Consider the following 18,130-nt stretch of genomic DNA (forward strand, 5'->3'; position numbering starts at 1 on the left):
CCCCCTGCAGGCTGAGCGCCGCACTCACGGTGGGCACACGATCTCCCCGGTCCTCCTTAAATGTTTGTGACAAACGTGCTGTTTTTCCGTATCGGAGGGGGGCGAGTTTAACGTCCTGCCCCGCCCTGAACGAACACTGACTCGACGCTATCAATCGTAGAGTGCGTGTATGTGTGTGTGTGTGTGTGTGTGTGTGTGCGTGCGTGTGTATGTATGTATGTATGTGTGCGTGCGCGTGTGTTTGCGCCGTGGAGTGAAGTTTACTGTCAAAAGTGCACAGACATCACCATCAACTCCAGATCAGCATCTAAAGTCCAATGGTTAGCACCGCCTCGTGCACACCGCAGCCAGACTGCACGAGGAATTGAAAGCAGACTGTGGGTTTGTAACTGCAGCACGTCGACCAAACAGAGGAAAGTTTAGGCCGGGGGGGGGGGGGATCGCCGTCATGTCGGGACAGAGTCGATTCGTGAGCCCGTTCCACGGACCGCGGTGCCTGGCTGCCGCTGCTGCCCCGGCGGGGAAAAACAAGTTTACGCACCCGGGCAAGGCCATCCTGGCAGGTAAGAAAAGTTGGTGAGGGACGAAGCGGAAAGGCGGCGAGGAAAAGTTGTTTATAAGTTTCAAAAACCTGAACCTCCATCTGCAGATGTGTGAGCAGAGCACGGCTGGATGAAGCTCCTGCATGGCCTGGGGGTGGGGGGCACTTTAGTTGTTGGGCCCCTTACTTTTAAAGCAGAAATGAACTCTTAGAGCAGATTTTTAGTTGTCAATATTCCTTTTCTGTCACAGTAAACTCAAAATTTAGTGTTTTTCTGTGTTGCGCAGACAAAAAAAAAAGCAGTCGAATATGTTAAGTTGGGCTGCAGAGGATAATAATGAGCATTTTCTGTAATTTTATACTGTGAACAATTAATAGTTTGTCAAAGAAAAATAACTGTCAGACTTATTAACTACAAAATCAATTGCACTAAAAGCATCCTGTGATGAAATAACACTATCTTGCACAAGGTTTTCTTAACCCTGACACAGAAAAAAATTGTTTATTTCCTTGACACACAAAAATATGAAGACGGTTAAAGTCAGCGTCCTTCTTCAAGACCCGGGACACAAGTTGGAGCGTTGGAGGACCTCTCAAAAGGGCAAATATTTGACAAGTTTGCTAAGAAATCTAATGGTGTGGAATAAAACCGGAGCATTAGTCTGGTCCAGAAAGTGGGATAGATATGTTTCACTGGCTTTCAAGTCAACAGAAGAACATTAAAACAGGTTCTGCTCGATGTCATCATCCTTTACTTCCCTCCCACAAACAGGTACCTGCACCACAGGCCTGTCAATCAAACAACACGCCCCCTAAAACATGTCTTTGAAGCTTATTTTCTAATTAATGACGGATTATTTTCAGATGGACCTCCAGAAAACTAATAAGAAGGAGTGACTTTAGCGAACAACACCGAGATAACTGCTGGAGACATTTTATTCACTTTGTATTTTATGAGAAGTTGAATGGGAGTCTATGGAGCCGGAGGCTTTTTGGAGCCAAACTTCAAGTGGCACTCGGTGGTACTGCAGCTTAAGGCGCATCCGATCATGCGGGGCTCAATTGGTGAAAACAAAAACGTAAAAATTGGATCCTAAGCGGACATCTTCCAAAGCTACGGTCTTTTCCCATTAAATTCCCTCGTTTTGTGACTGATGTGACTGCAATTTTGCTTTGTAAAGAACGTTACTTGAGGACATTTCCACTTGATTTTGTCTAAATCAGACTGTGAAGACCTCGTTCAGCTTCAGAGGAACTTTCAAAAAAAGGACTGCGGGATTTATCCATCAGTGTGAGCAGGAGGAAAATAGAAATCCTCGATTCAACTTCTCAAAAAGTGTCCAAAACTTTTCATTCCCTCCCTCCAGACCTGTTCGGACAAACCTGCTGTAAAAACATGCCGCTCGGCTCGGGCCTGCGGGAACAGTCCGGTTCGTACCGGGAGTCGTAGACTTTAGCCCAGACCCTCTACAGAGAGTGGGATGTACTTTCTGCCTCTCATTAGTCAATCAGTGACAGATGCGCAAATGTCACGGGGGATAATCATTCCTGATAGCGTTGCGACATCAACACGTGTGCAACTGCAGGTGTTCGAATATTAAGAAGCTGAAATGAAAAGCTTTGTTGTACATCACTGTCAGCAGTTCAGTCTGTGTGTGCGTGTTTTTTTTTTTTTTTTTGTAACATACCTACTGACCTTTTACCGTGTTCAGAGGCCCCGGCCCTCCACGTTCACCGTCATGAGTCACGGTGACAAAGCACTTTGTTCCGTCAGCCTGCGTTCACCTACATAACAACACGCCAGCTGCAAGTTCATTTAAAACCTCTTTGCACAGGAATGGCTTCACTTCCCGCATCTGCTGCAGCTTCTCACTGAATCATAAAAACGGTCATAGGAAAGTTAAGTCGGTTAATGGTAGAGTGCGATAAGCAGGATCTCAAATGATCGCACTTTCATCCTGATAAAGGAGCCAACTGGATGACGGTATGCACCGATCAGCGGGTCGCAATTCGTCGCTGATTCATCGCTTTATCGACATAGATACGAATCCAAATTGTACGCAGAAGCACCTCGCTGCTAAGATAACGTCTCCTGAGTGTAGCTTCAAATTTAACCGACAATTTTTGAAGAAATGTGTCAAAACGTAAACTCGTTCCCTTCAAAGAATTTCACGTTTAAATGTCGAATATGACATTTCAACACTGCTGTAGATATTAACAGAAAAATTGTCTTTTTTTTTTTTTTTTTTAACAAACTTTATCCGGTTCATGATAATTATTAGTCCTCTGTGCTTTTCCTGCTGCGATACTTCTACAGATACCACCAGTCGTTCATGAGTATGTTTTTATTATTGCTGCAACTATCTGCAAAAGGAAGTTATTTCTGTCTGTCCGACACGTTGGACTCGTTGAACTGGTTCTGTCTTTTTTTCCAGCATGAACACGGGAACATGCTGCAGGTACCACTCACAAGCTCGTTTGCAGATGACGACGACGATGAAGATGATGATGTGGACTGTGTGTGTGTGTGTGTGTTTCTGATTCAAGCTTAATTTATGGGTAGAGCTACAGCTTTTAAAGCCACCCTCTCACTACCCAAACAAACAAAAATGAAAATGCCTGGGTGTGTCATAACCAGCAATGTTGGCACTCCGAACTCGGGAGCCAAAACGCATTCGATGTCTCGGTGAAAACGTGGGATTGCTGAGCTGTAGTCTTCCGTTTGTTTGTGCACGAGCGGCCTTGACTTTGCTCGTTGGATTTCTTTGCATGGAAATGTCACGTTGAAAGAATGCGTATTCAAAGCATCGACAAAAGACCCTTTTATAAATGTGTAAGGATGAAGTCAAGCCAAAGCCAGCAGTTTTTTTTTTCGTTTTTTTTACAGCTTCCAGATTTTTGTTTACTACTGCTGCTAAAATGTGTTTATTTCTAACCACATTTGAGTAACTTTTCCAACTGTTGCACTAAAAACGTCACTCTTCCAGCACTTTTTTTTTTTTTTTTTTTTCTATTGTCGATTATATTGGAGGAATTCGGCTGCTGTCAGACCTCTGATTTCAGGTTGTTCCACAGTAATGTGGCCAGCAGTGTGTGCTGGGGAGGCTACACACCCCCTTGCCTTGGAGTGGGGCCAGGCAGTATCTGTGGGCGGGATCGCACCGGGATCAGCTGAGCCAATCGGCTGCAGGCTGCGCGTTTGCTGTTAAACTGCAGATGAGCGACCGCTGGGATTTTAAGGTGGAGCTGCTGCAACAGTGCACAGTCGTGCACAGTGGACTCGCTAACAACTTTTAAAGGAAACCTCAAACACCCGCGACAGGATTCTACTGTTAATTTGATTCTTTTCATCACATTTATTCCCATTTCTTGCATCTTTTGTGTCTTTTTCCTCGTTTCCGAAGCATGTTGTGTGTTTGTTTTTTTTTTTTTAAACAGATTTAGGTTTAAATGTTGCATTTAAATGAATCTCTTACTGTAGTTTGACAATCAGTAGGTTGTCTTGTGTCTGCAAGTTAACGCTTCTTTCTCCCTTAAATGCATCTGTGTTTACCTGACAGTAAAAACTTCACGATGATGTTAAATCACATTTTCTGTTATTTCAGGTGGGATTGCGGGAGGCATCGAGATCTGCATCACCTTCCCGACGGAGTACGTGAAGACGCAGCTGCAGCTGGATGAGAAGGCCAATCCTCCCAAATACAGAGGAATCGGTGAGATTCTCCTCGATGTCCATTTTCTTTTTGTCACCTGAACTATTTAGTTAGTTCTGAAACATGTGAGTGTAACTTTTATTCCTCTACTAACATCACATGTGAGGATAATGACTGTTTTCTTTCCACCAGGACATAGGGATGTGCAGTCAGCACTGACGGAGCCCTGAAAACCTTTAATTTAATCTATTAAAACCCTCTGATTGTACTGACTTCAGCTTTGTATTAATGCACCAGGAGTATCTGGATTATATAGCAAGAAAAAAAACAAGCAATCAGTGATCTGAATGTTAAAAAACAGAGTATCAATAACCTCGATGAATTCATGAGTGTGGGATCAATCTTCTCATCTACAAGCGATGTAAGACATTGAATAAGTGTGTTTCCCAAACTATTAAATTAAATTACATCATGTAAAATGGAATTCAATTATGTTTCATTTCATTTAATTAAAATTCATTCATTAAAATTATTGTTACCTTTAAATTACATGAAATTATGATAGATTCATTTAATTTAAATTACAATATAACATATCAAATTAAATTACAATAAACTAAATTGTTATCTTTAGTCAAAATTGAATTATACTAAATGAATAGAATATCATTACGATAAGTTCAATAAAATTAAGTTAAATTTAATGAAATGAAAATAAAATTATGTAAAGTAAATAAAAATCTGACAAATTAAATTACATTACATATGTATATTAAAATAAATTTAATGAGATATACCTTATTTATATCCCAGTGGGAGACTACGAGTTAAATTTAGAGCCAGGATAAAACCGTAAACCCAGTCTGGTAGAAATCACTGACCACACAGAAGATAAATGTCGTTTTTGACAAAAACCACAACAGAAAGTACAAAAACAGAGCAAATAACGACTCTAACGGTAAATTCACAACAAATAGATTTAAAGTTGTTTACTTGAAGAGCTCGGGTATGAGTTCACACACTGGAGAACTGATGTGTGTTTACGAGGGAAGTTGTTTTTTGGCTCGTGAACTTTGGCACAGATCATGTTTGTCTGCTGTTTGCGACTCAAAAAGAACTCAAGACTTCACTCGAACGACTCGTTTTTTTTTACAACCGTACAGCTGCTGATTGGTTGAACAGAAGTGTTTTGTTTTTCTTAGTTTCCCCGTTGCCTGTTTTTTCTTTGTCACTGAATCCCCTCTCTTTCCTCCTTCTCCTCCTCGTCCTGCAGGGGACTGTGTGAAGCAGACAGTGAACAGTCATGGGGTGAGAGGTCTGTACCGAGGTCTGAGCTCGCTGGTCTACGGCTCCATCCCCAAAGCGGCAGTCAGGTACCGACCGACAGGTACCGAATGTTTGCAGTGCTGCAGATTATTTCCTCTTTGAGTCATTCATCTTTTTGTTTCCCCCGACAGATTCGGGGTGTTTGAGTTCCTCAGTAATAAGATGCGTGATGAAAGCGGTAAACTGGACAGTAAGAAAGGGTTCGTCTGTGGCCTCGGAGCCGGAGTGGCAGAAGCTGTGTTGGTGGTCTGTCCGATGGAGACGGTTAAGGTAAACAAAGATAAATAAAACGACTTAACACTGTTGTTTCACTCATCCGGTCCGCGCAAGTTTACAGTGCAAGAAAAAAGTTGTTCTTTTTCTGTTGGCGTTGTCGTGCCAATAACGACGTTACAGTACACCCTCTAGTGTTATACTGCGATTAATACAAGAAGTTACCAACTAAATAAAATACGTAATCTAAATGTATTCTTTTTGTGGAGCAATACGCTCCCAAAATATAAAACTTTTTGCTAGTGAGATCTCCGTTTGCATGGCAGCACACGGGATATGACTAACAACTGGAAAACAATCAGTCGCGTCAGTAGACTTAGCAACGACCCTAGCAACAGAGAGGATTTCTCGTCTGTTTTATTGCTTTCTAGAGATGGTTTCTCAAACTGAATAAATACAGCACATAGAAACACTAAACTGCTCAGCTAGCTCAGTCTGGTTGTAACCAAGATATCTGGTGAAAAAAGATATCCATGGACTCAAGTATTTTTTTATTTATTTTAGCACCGTGTCGTGTGTTAAAACCAAAGTGGTCAAACTGGCCGCCGCTAGGATTTTAAGCGCGACTATCCGTGGTGCTACGGTACGGGTGCTTGGAGTGACCAAAAAGGACCAAAAGAGACCAGATTTCACGGAATGGATCACATTTAATACACCTACAACAAGTAAAAACAACATTATATTAATATTATATGAAATTCAGTTCTAATTATATATTCCCATTGAGAAGGCGGAGTGATATTTCTAGTGATGAGCAGGTAACCTCTGCCCGCCCAACCACCTGCCCCTTTGACGCCATTCCATCTCACATTCTCCAGTCTATTGCTCCTGACCTTCTTCCTTTTCTCTCCCATCTTATTAACACTTCCCTGTCAACTGGCTGCTTCCCGAACTCTCTGAAGGAGGCGAGAGTGAACCCTCTCCTGAAGAAACCCACCCTCAACCCGGCTGAAGTAAACAACTACAGACTTGTCTCTCTTCTTCCCTTTGTTTCCAAAACTCCGGAGTGAGCTATCTTTAACCAACTCTCCTCCTATCTTCACCATAATAACCTTCTTGACCCTCACCAGTCTGGCTTCAAAGCAGGCCACTCCACAGAGACGGTCCTCCTTGCTGTCTCTGAGCAGCTTCACTCTGCTATAGCAGCCTCTCTCTCCTCTGTCCTGATCCTTCTTGACCTTTCTGCTGCATTTGACACAGTGAACCACCAGATCCTTATTTCCTCCCTCCAGGACCTCGGTGTCTCAGGCTCTGCTCTCTCCCTGTTCTCATCCTCCCTCAACGACCGCACCTACCGGGTAACTTGGAGAGGATCTGTGTCTGAACTTTGTCCTCTCACTATTGGTGTCCCTCAAGGCTCCGTCCTGGGTCCCCTCCTCTTCTCTCTGTACACCAACTCTCTCGGTTCTGTCATTCACTCGCATGGCTTTTCCTACCACAGCTATGCTGATGACACCCAACTGATCCTCTCTTTTCCCCGATCTGAAACACTTGTAGCCGCACGAATCTCTGCCCGTCTGACTGACATCTCTCAGTGGATGTCCACACATCACCTGAAAATCAACCTCGACAAGACCGAACTGCTCTTCCTTCCAGGGAAAGACTCTCCCACCCTTGACCTGACTATTACCTTGGACAACTCTGTGTTATCCCCGACCCTGACTGCTAGGAATCTCGGCGTGACACTCGACAGTCAACTCTCTCTTACCGCCAACATCACTGCAACAACACGTTCCTGTAGATACATGCTGCACAACATCAGGAGAATACGTCCTCTTCTCACTAAGAAGGCGGCGCAGGTTCTGGTCCAGGTTCTGGTCCAGGCTCTGGTCATCTCACGTCTGGACTACTGTAACTCCCTCCTGGCAGGTCTACCTGTTAGTGCCATCCGACCTCTGCAGCTCGTCCAGAATGCCGCAGCTCCACTGGTCTTTAACCTCCTAAATTCACTCACACTACTCCGCTCCTCCTCCTCTTCCTCCTCCTCCTTCCTCCTGCTCCTCCTCTGCTCCCTTCACTGGTTACCAGTAGCTGCCCGCATCCGTTTCAAAACATTGGTACTTGCGTACCGTGATGTGAACAGATCGGGTCCAGTCTACATCCAGGACATGGTCCAACCTTACATCCCAGCCCGTTCACTCCGCTCTGCATCTACCAATCGGCTTGTTGCTCCCTCGCTGCGAGGTAAACACTCTACAAAATCACGCCTGTTTGCTGTCCTGGCTCCTAAATGGTGGAATGAGCTCCCCAACGACATCAGGATAGCAGAAACTCTGTATATCTTCCGCAGCAAACTAAAAACACAACTCTTCCGACTTTACCTTGAATAGGAGAACTTCAGTAGCACTTAAAATGGCACTTACTGATAGCACTTTGTAGTTTGGCTTTCTTGAAGAAATTGTATTTTCTTGATTCCTGTTGTTCTGGGTTGTGTACCCTCATGGTTGAAATGCACTTATTGTAAGTCGCTTTGGATAAAAGCGTCACCTAAATAAAATGTAATGTAATGTGTGCTGTTATGATGATTTGTTCCAAATGTACATTTGATCAATCGGATCTCCGGGTCGGAACTACTTGTTGTATAATCAGTGTTATGACGTCCTTTCAGGTCAAATTCATCCATGATCAGACATCAGCAAACCCAAAGTACAAAGGATTCTTCCACGGAGTGAAGGAGATCATCAGAGCTGAAGGTAAGAAGCTGCAGTATACTGCCCCCTACTGGTCCACGTCCTCCACATCAGCATGCTGTTTCGCAGTAAATTACTCATCATCAATTGCGATTAATGCACATCTATAATTCAGAGGATGGGTTTCTTCCTCCAGCTAATTAATCCTGAGTTTGTTGGTGTTTGGTGTGAAGCATATTGATAATGTTGATGTGACTGCAGGACTGAAGGGGACGTACCAGGGTCTCACTGCCACGGTGCTGAAACAAGGCTCCAACCAGGCCATCCGTTTCTACGTCATGACCTCACTGAGGAACTGGTACAAAGGTAGAACAGTGAAATAAATCTTTATTGTCACTGCATGCAACCAAAAATGAAGCAAAAATAAACGTAATTTTTTTCTAACACAAGGCGATGACCCCAACAAATCCATGAACCCTGTGCTGACTGGACTGTTCGGCGCCGTGGCCGGAGCTGCGAGCGTGTTTGGAAACACTCCTCTGGATGTCATCAAGACCAGGATGCAGGTTAGTCCAGTGACACGTTTAGTCCAACCGGCAGTGACTTCACCCGTTGGTTTGTGAGCGTTATGAAGCCTCCAGTTCAGATTTCGTTCGTCACCATCTTGCTAGTTCGGAGCCGTTTGGAGCAGGAAGTGACCATATTTGGACGAGCTGGGGGAGGAGCGAGCGGTGGATCTGACTGATCTGATTGGCAACCTGACGATACTACGTCCCGCCCACCGATAGCTGTAACAGGCCTGTCAATCAAACGGACACGTCCTCAAAAACACGTGTTTTTGAAGCTTATTTTCGAATTAATGACGGATTATTTTCAACTGGACCGCCAGAAAACTAATAAGAAGGAGTGACTTTAGCTAACAACACCGAGATAACTGGTGGAGACATTTTATTGACTTTGTATTTTATGAGAGAAGTTGAATGGGCGTCTATGGAGCCGGAGGCTTTTTGAAGCCAACCTCTAGTGGCACTCGGTGGTATTGCACCTTACGGACTAATTTTTCAGACTCGGAAACTACGTTTACGTTTTACATGCAGTCTGTGGTTTAGTCTCCTGATTTAACCCTCAGCTTTGTGACTAACATGTTTGTATGTTCCTCAACAGGGTCTCGAAGCTCACAAGTACAAAAGCACACTGGACTGTGCTGTCAAGATCATGAAGTACGAGGGACCGATGGCGTAAGTTCATTTTCAGGCTGACTATAGACTTCACATGTTGAGTTCTGTTTATGGAGAGTTTGCAGCTCTCTGAATGTCTTCGATTTTAATCACAGTTGGACTTTATCTCATATCTGTAAAGGGTTCACAGATTCAGGGTTTTTTGGGGGGAATTGTCGTGAGCAAAAAATGGTTGATTTTGTGGCGGCGCTTCTGAAAAAGTTGAGTTTTTGCAATAAAATTTTGGAAGCATGCAGTTTGTTTTGACCGTTAGAGAAGAGGGAGCAGAGGTTTGCTGATTGTAAATGAGTAGTTTTTTTTTGTTTTTGTAGCAAATTTGGTTTGGAAAGGCTACTTTATGCTGGAATATTTTAAGCAGAGCTTCTGTTGACGACTTTTTTGCGGAAAAATTTTAATTTTACAAAATTGCAAGCTCCTGCGAATATTGCGGAGATTGCTTGAATAAATTTTTTTTTTAAAAAGTGTCGATATATCTTTTTAAGAACAATTTCATATTTAACTTCATATTTGTCTGACCAACAGTGATTATTATTTTTTAACTGTCGCAAAAAAACTGGAAACTTGCAAATTTGTTGAATTTTTGAAACAGGTGCCAGAGAATTTTTTATATTTTTAAGCTTATCGTCCCTTTAGTGTGACAGTGGTTTGTCTGTGCTTCCATTTTGGATGTTTTACAATAATAATGTCATTATATTAAGTATTTCTATGATAATGCATTTTGACTTGGCAGCTAATTTGAAACCACTACTCAATGTTATTACCTTGAGGAAGCATATTGATTCTCTCCATTTGTCCCGGTCAGGTTCTACAAAGGTACTGTGCCTCGGCTGGGTCGGGTGTGCTTGGACGTGGCCATCGTCTTCATCATCTATGAGGAAGTCGTGAAGGTCCTGGACAAAGTTTGGAAGACAGACTGAAACGGACTCCTAAGCGCTGCTCAAACAGGATGACACAAACCGGGCCACGTCTGAAACCGATCCACTTAAATCCTGCTTCTACTGTCGAATATCTACCTCCGAGTGATTTTCAGAGAGAAAGAAAAAAGGGATTGGCACGTTCTTGATTTTTATTTATAGCACAGCGGTTAAAGAGTGGAAACACTCTGCATGAGAAAAGCTCCAGGTTGCAGAATCATTGCTTATAGTTGCTTTTTTTTTTTTTTTTTTTTTTTTTTTTTTTTAAGGGAGGGAAGTTTGTTAAGAGCTCAGGGAAAGGAACGGTTTATAAATTTATAAAGACCTGCTCGACCAGAAAAAACGAGGGCAAACAAACAACCTAATGCTGTATTAATGAAAGAGAAACCAATGCCCCATCCAACATAATGTGATTTAGAAACGACAGGCAAAAAAATTATACTTGGAAAAAGACGAATATAAGAGATCAAACATTTTAAAATCCGATTTGAATGCAAGAATTCAGAGAAAACTGATGGGAAGAATTAATATTCAGAACTAGATGCCTTAAATCAAGAAGAATCCCTGAGGTTGCGAAGGTTTTTTTAAACATATCACACACGTACACATCTTATTTAGAAATGTACATTACTATAACAATAGAGGTCGAGGTCGTGCATTCACTTTTTAACTTGCAGAGACATTTTAAAGTCATTTAACTCTACTTATGTTGATGCTATAATAAGTGCCTATGTATCATATGATTCATTTTCAGATCTTCTGAGATTAAGGATAATTGAATGTTGGACTTAGTCACTACAGATTTGATTAATAATACACACGCCGTCTTGGGTTCAGATGTTTAATAATCGCAGGTATTTCTGAGGTAGAATTTTGATAATTTTTTTTGCTTTTGAGTTTTTAAAGTGTTGCCTGTTTGAGAGATGCCTTTAATAGTGCCTTCCATCTCATTCCATGGAGGACGAGTGGTTCAGATTTTATTACAGATTTTTAACTGTCATATTAATTGCCTTTGCTCTTTACTTTAACTGACCCAACGTCCCAACTGCTGCTCATAAACGTAGACTGAAGTTCATAGCGTGTACGTCTGGCACGTTTACATTGTCCAGCTTATCACGAGATCTCTTTTGTGTAGGAAACACAACGTTTACTGTGAGTTGCCATTTTCAGCTTCATGTTTAACCTGCGTACATGCGGAGCCTTGATAGTCACAGCGAGGTAAATATCTCTGGAGTTTTTCCATTTGAACAGGTGAAAACTCCTCCAGTAGTTAAAGCCAAGTGTTGTGCCTTCAGTCTAATTCATTCTAACATGTGTGCTCACAAATAAACATGGATCAGGCTGCTAACGTTGCCGTGTCATCCCGGTCTTTACTCGAGTTTTTCAATTTTTTTCTGTTTTTGTACTTTGGCTCTACCACATGTAAGAGGGAAATATTGTGCTTTTTTTTTTTTTTTTTTTTACTGCAGTACATTTATCGAAGTTACTTTTCATATTTAAGTTTGACAGTAAAAAAAAAAACGTGATAAGCTCATAAAATTCAAAACAAATTTCAATATGTTAACATGGAACAGAGATCTATATATTTAAAATTCTACACATTTTTATTTTCCCTTTTACAGAGAACAATTGTCAGATTTATTGACAATAACAACAATTGTTGGTTTCAGGCTTACGGTGCTCCTGTCTTTGAAAAATACCTCTGTTGAAGGAATAACACTACTGTTGAAGGAAAACAGTGAAGGGAAAATAATCTCTGGCTTAAAAATCCGAACAATTCTCTCACACAAACTTCAAAAATGTAAATTTATGAAGGTTTACTGGTTTTCTGTGACCTTAACCTCCAGACGTTTTGCCATTTTGACGACCGATCAGACGAAAAAAAATAGAGCAATTTGATTACGTTCACATGGAGCCATTATACAGGCCTATTTCTTAATTGAAAACGCCTCTTCAATTTATTTTTTTTCTCTCCTTGGACTGTTCCCCCTTCAATTCTCCCTCGTACTCAGTATAAGGATTTTACGTTGTGACCTTGCCTTGCGCTTTTTTTTTTTTTTTTTTTTTTTTTGGACCGTGCGCTCGCCGTAGTTGTCAGTGCGGACTGTCAAGTCAGTCGGAGCTCGGTCGGGACGAATGAAAGAAGAAGAAGAAGATGCTTGCGCTTGCGTAGGACCACCGAGGCGGCGTCAAACATGTCACTGAACGGCGGAGGAAGCCGAGGGTTTTACTTCAACACCGTCTTGTCCCTGGCTCGGTCGTTGGCCGCTCACCGGCAGGCGCCGATAGAAAAGGTACCGGTCCGGTTACGGTTCGCTAAGCGAGCAGCGACGAGCTAAATACCTCAAAAGAGTCTTTGACATCCAGGCCCGACCGAAACTTCGCCTCTCTCGCGCTTTTAATGTGCGCTATGAATCAAAAAGAAAGAAAAAAAAAAAAAAGCCAGCAAACCCCGTCTTTCAGTTTGCCAATATATGATTCTTGTTGTCATTTAGTGATTTTTAAATGGCGGGTTCGTAGCTGACGTTAAACGGCTAACGTTAGCTGTTTTTAGCCTGGAGTTAATCTGACGTAAAAGGAAGTCGATCTTTTTTTTTTTAACGACCTAAATGTCGAAATTACCCTTCAGGATTAATTTTTACTTATTAATTCATACACGGAGAAACTAGGAAACTAAACGATGTCCTCTCGCCCTGATGTAAACATTGTATCATCAATGCTTTTATTTTGATAGCCTTCAACAGAAATGCTGCCAAAAATGGTATTTGAGTGGATGAAGCGTGTGTTTTTTTTTTTTTTAAAGCTGTGATCTTTGCCTTAAAAAGACTAATGTGTTGAGCAAATACCGTCTGCTCAGGTTATTTTAATTACACACAAAGATGTGTTATCACAGCTATTAAAATCTATGTGAACGTCGAGGGTTGGAAAGGTTTCGGTTGGCAGCTTTTAAAATGTGTGACCCTACCTGAATACTCGGGGAGATAATGCTTGAAAATGCTGATTTCTGGGTGACAAAGTCAAGTGTTGACGTGTCTGGCACAAACTGACATGCAGGAAATCTGTGGGAAGGTAGTAACCCAGTATATCGTTTCAAAAGTGGGTAAATCTGCCTTCTCTAGTGCCGTTTGTGTCGGACTTCGCGTGATCTTGGAGGCGACAGGATTCCCAAACAGGTTTAATCAGGTCCTGAAAGGGAGGTGGAACAATTTTCACATTGTCTTCATAACCCAGAGAAATAATACAAAGATCTGTGATTAAGGAACAAGCCGTGACAGGAAGGGCAAAGGAGCGCGGGACGGAGGAATTACAAAACACCCAACGTATGTAGTCGCTATTTAAACAAGCGCAGAGACGGGATTTCATCTTGCAAAAAACGTGTGGGGTGGAAGTATTTCGTTGAACTGGATTCAGCGTTAAAGACACGTCCTCATGCAGAGCTGGAACTTTTAAGTGTTCCTCGCTCGGACTGTTAGGATTTGTGGGATTAAACTGGAGGGCCCGCTCGTCAGGGAGACTTCAGAGAAGCAGAAGCAGGCAGAGATGAAACTGATCAGCAAAAAAAAACAACACAAAACTGAGGTTAAAAAAAAATGGGGAAATGTTGAACAGGAAGTACATCCTTATGGTGAAAGAGCTGCGGTGGCCTGTCAGGACGTTATATTATTGTGTGGTTGGTTTGTGTCAGTTAGCGGATTAATAATTAGTCTGGGTGGTTTGTTTCTGCTTCAGTCTGTCTGTTTTGACTTCTGAACATTTGCATGTAATGAGGCTACTTTCTAAAACCAGCAAAGGGTTCAGTCGAGCAGCAAATTGTCGCATATTATCAGCTGAAATCAGAAAATGTGTGGCCTTTTATTTTTCGAGCTTCAACTCGGTCGTTAAAAATAGAGTCCGATTTTTCATATTATTCATCAGGACATAACCGTCCTGCCGCAGGGGGAGGACGAGGAGACGCATACAGATCACACTCATGTATTCTGGGACTAATTGAAAATGAGAAAATATTCAGATGATGTATGGACAGAGTTTTAATAAGAGGCTGTGAATTACCCAAGACGTATGTGGTGCTACGATTAGGTAATCTGACTCCAGAAGATGAGGACCACTACTCTATAAAAAGCACCGTATTGTATGAATTCAGATTTCCATTTATTTAAAAAAAAAAAGTACTTCGCAACTGTGTATTTTGGACGAGTCGTTTGGACCTCTGTAAGTTTGTGATGTCACAAACTGGCGCTGATGTCATGTCGCTGATATTAATGCGTCTCAGACTGGAGATATACTTTCTTTAAACCGTACAAGCCTTGTGAATCCTCGCCTCTGTCTGTAGCGTTGTTTTTGCAAATCTTTAGAAATTAAAGCAACGCGTCCACAAGATGTAATATACACTTGACCTGTAGGGGCAGTATGGAGCTGTGACGGAGTCAGAGACCTGCGGAACTAAATGGTGATATAAAACTGTAGAGATGGGTTTTTTTGTTTCTTAAAACCAGACAAATAGCTTCTTGTTGAGATCAAGACTGAAAATAAAACACCAGAAAACGACCTTTAAGTGGCGACGGAGAAAAACGATCACGAAGAACTGATGTAAAGAGAACTGCTCTATCGCTATTCTCAAGAGAGACTCTGAAATGTCATGAAAAATGGAGAAAAAAAACCATCACAAAGGCACCAGCAAAACTTTTATGTGGACGTATTTTAAGTTTCATCAAAGAGTCATGATGATGGAGAGAGTTAATCACTCGTTAAAGTTGTTGCTCGTCGTCGTCTGAGCGGAAGAACGACCTCTTTTCTTCCAGTGGATGCCCGATCCGCCTTTTGCACTTTTATGTAACGGGAGAATCCAATTAGTCAAATTCCTTCGAGGCCTTTTTCTTTAAAATGCTTCCAGAAGTCAGTTTTCAATAAGAGGCTTTAGGCACAGAATCCCAATCATTTTCTCCTTAGTTTTGTTTTTTTTTGGCTCCGACGCGAGAGCCGAGGAGCTCTTCAGCTCTTAAAATCAAACGCGAAATCACTTTTAAAGGGTCCTGAAAACGCGCGGGAGGTCAAGGTCTCACTCTCTCTGTGTTTCGATGGCGGTTAATCCCTCTCTGAGCTTAACTCTGGCCCAATTAACGCCCGAGGCGGGACGGCGGCTCGTTTTCCTGAAGCTCGTTCAGCCAGAGAATAATCACGCTCACTAATGGAACTAAAACCGTGTCGCCTTAATCCCCGTGGACTCCACTTTAAAAAAAAAAAAAAAAAAATAAAAATATATATATATATATATATATATATATATATATAAAAAAGGTATTTTGTTCTGAAATAACTTAAGATCTGTCATAAAATGTCCCCAAAACATTGGTTGAGCTGGCATGGCTACTTCTTACCAAGTCAGACCAGGTAAAGGTGATCCAGCTGTTCTAGAGACAATATTTAGAAGTGGTTGAACCTATTTTCTTGTCGTCAGTCTATAATATTCTGGACTTTTTCAATAATGTAAGGCATGAAAATGTTGGGAACCAAAAAGGAAAGCCCGCATGCCCCCTCCCTGAATCACTCCCTCCACCTCATTGGTCTTTCTTGCTCTCTGTGGGCTGCTCGCCCATGTGTTAGTCATATATATATATATATATATGTGTGAGATTTTGACCCAAACGGTGTCCCCTCCGGCAGGTCCAGAAGCTACAATGCATGTGTCCCGTGGACTTCAGAGGAGTCTTCCAGCTGGACGAGAGGAGGAGGGACGCTGTGATCGCACTCGGCGTCTTTCTAGTCGAGTCGAACCTGCAGGTAAACGACCTCAAACTCCACTTCAGGGTGTTTTTTTGTTGTTGTTTTGTTTTGTGTTTTTTTTTTTTAATGCTCACGGTGGAGTTAAAAGATGCTGGTTCGCGAATGCCAACGTGTTCTGAAATTACTTGTGTTGCAGCACAAAGACGCGATCGTCCCGTACGTCATCGGGCTGCTCAAAGGACTTCCTAAAGTCCACTGGATCGAAGAAAGCTCAGAACGCAAAGGAAGAGGTGCGTAACAACGTTAGATTCAAACCGGATATCATTCCATGTAATTATAATTTTTTTTTTTTTTTTTTGAGGTAGTTTAATTTTTTTTTTTTACCATATCGTTTAATCCATACACTAATTTCTGCAACGATATTTAATTTACCGTGCACGCTGAGCTAATGTAGTAGAAGCTGGCGGCTAACAGTTAGCCCAGGAGCTGGCCAATTAGCCTGTTAGCTCCGGCATGTAAACAAAGAAAGAAACGGTGGTCAAAAGATTAGTGTTGAAAAAGTCGTAATTTTCAATCGCGATATTTCAAAGTGCGATACCCGTCGAATCAGCTGGTGTCGTGACGGTGTTGAATCTGGACAGCATAAGCGTGATAACACCCCGGCGTTGTACTGTCGTCGTTACTTATTACTTGCTGTCTTGCAGAAACTCTCCCGGTCGCAGAGAACTTCAGCTTCTGTCTGGTAACACTTCTCTCCGACGTCGCCCAGCGCGATGAAACCCTGCGAGGAGAGGTGCGTGGCGAAAGAGCCTTAATGTGTGAAAACGAAACACCCGACATGTCGATGGACTCATCTTACAGTCTGTATCTGTTTCTGTAACTGTGAGGATGTTTCTTCATTTGGAGATGTGGATGAATTTTACTCTGACTGGGTCTTGCGTATATAAAAAAAAAAATATATATATATATAGATAGATAGAGATACTTTAATAATCCCTCAAGGGGACATTTTGTAGTTACAGTAGCATGTACAGGGAAATACTTTTTTTTTAAAGCAATAAATTACAGAATATAAGATAGAGGTAGTAAAAATATTAATATAATTATTTTTTTTAAATGCACATTATATACAACTTGTATTCAAATACAAATAGAATAATATTAAATTGAACTAAACTAAACAGTGCAACGTCTTATTGATGTCATGACTTTGTTTTTTAAGATCCTGGAGACAATCATGGAAATCATGCAGATTCTTCAAGATATCTGTAAAAACCCGGAGGCTCATGATAAAGGTACGCCGACATCGGACGCCTCACGCTTCCTTTGTGCGTTACTTCCAGGTGTTAACATGTCCTCCGCTCTATGCCCCCCTCCCCCCCTCCTCCCCCCCAATCCAGAGTACCTGTGCAGGTACACCGTCCCCGCCCTGCTCGGCGTCGCCCGAGCGTTCGGCCGCTACAGCAACACCGACGAGCCGCTGCTGTCCAAGCTGTTCCCCCGGCCGGTGGCCCCCCTGCTGCCGACGAGCGACGACAGCGACGCCGTCCGCCGACGCTCCTTCAGCGACTTCCGCTCCATCCTGCCGAGCTCCCTGCTCACCGTGTGTCAGGGAGACACTCTGAAACGCAAGGGCTCCTCCATGTCGCAGCAGGTAACGAACGGTCAGGGAGGGAAAACGGGGAAAGATAACAAACCCTCACGACCCGCGGGGGAAAAACAACCAAACGGCATCCTCCGTTTCTTTTTTCAGGCCAGTCCGGAGAGAGCGCCTCTGACGCCCATCTCCCCCGCTGACCCCTCTGCACAGTACTTCGAAGGTAACCTGCACTAA

At 42.4% G+C, this 18,130-nt stretch overlaps 2 protein-coding genes across 6 annotated transcripts in view; both read left to right on the plus strand.

Moving 5' to 3' along the window:
• Positions 1 to 137: 137 nt before the first annotated feature.
• slc25a1b (slc25a1 solute carrier family 25 member 1b) lies at positions 138 to 11,923 on the plus strand. Its single transcript, XM_069165952.1, has 9 exons — positions 138 to 563; positions 4,147 to 4,254; positions 5,468 to 5,567; positions 5,652 to 5,790; positions 8,402 to 8,486; positions 8,685 to 8,789; positions 8,874 to 8,989; positions 9,588 to 9,661; positions 10,464 to 11,923. Exons 1-9 carry the CDS (start codon positions 449 to 451, stop codon positions 10,576 to 10,578), a joined length of 957 nt encoding a protein of 318 aa, XP_069022053.1. The 5' UTR covers positions 138 to 448; the 3' UTR covers positions 10,579 to 11,923.
• Positions 11,924 to 12,665: 742 nt separating this feature from the next.
• pi4kaa (phosphatidylinositol 4-kinase, catalytic, alpha a) overlaps positions 12,666 to 18,130 on the plus strand; it is a 33,448-nt gene continuing 27,983 nt past the window's right edge. For all 5 annotated transcript variants that reach the window (XR_011179075.1, XM_069165964.1, XM_069165976.1 and 2 more), the window contains exons 1-7: positions 12,666 to 12,869; positions 16,237 to 16,353; positions 16,493 to 16,586; positions 17,001 to 17,089; positions 17,519 to 17,591; positions 17,697 to 17,950; positions 18,050 to 18,116. Coding sequence is in view for 4 of the 5 variants with exons in the window: in XM_069165964.1 (XP_069022065.1) it covers positions 12,771 to 12,869; positions 16,237 to 16,353; positions 16,493 to 16,586; positions 17,001 to 17,089; positions 17,519 to 17,591; positions 17,697 to 17,950; positions 18,050 to 18,116 (793 nt within the window). In the remaining variant the exon portion in view is untranslated. The remainder of the gene's footprint in view (positions 12,870 to 16,236; positions 16,354 to 16,492; positions 16,587 to 17,000; positions 17,090 to 17,518; positions 17,592 to 17,696; positions 17,951 to 18,049; positions 18,117 to 18,130) is intronic.

This window comes from Embiotoca jacksoni, unplaced genomic scaffold (genome assembly GCF_022577435.1).
Source record: "Embiotoca jacksoni isolate LCO1_2020_lvr unplaced genomic scaffold, fEmbJac1.0.p SCAF_10, whole genome shotgun sequence".
NCBI lineage: Eukaryota > Metazoa > Chordata > Actinopteri > Embiotocidae > Embiotoca > Embiotoca jacksoni.

What these genes read in the sequence shown, in the direction of transcription:
- slc25a1b (XM_069165952.1), top strand. Translation starts at nt 449, where the DNA reads ATGTCGGGACAGAGTCGATTCGTGAGCCCGTTCCACGGACCGCGGTGC. An exon ending in GTCCGATGGAGACGGTTAAG is followed by an intron (nt 5,791 to 8,401) that starts GTAAACAAAGAT and finishes ACGTCCTTTCAG; the next exon opens with GTCAAATTCATCCATGATCA. An exon ending in ACTGAGGAACTGGTACAAAG is followed by an intron (nt 8,790 to 8,873) that starts GTAGAACAGTGA and finishes TTCTAACACAAG; the next exon opens with GCGATGACCCCAACAAATCC.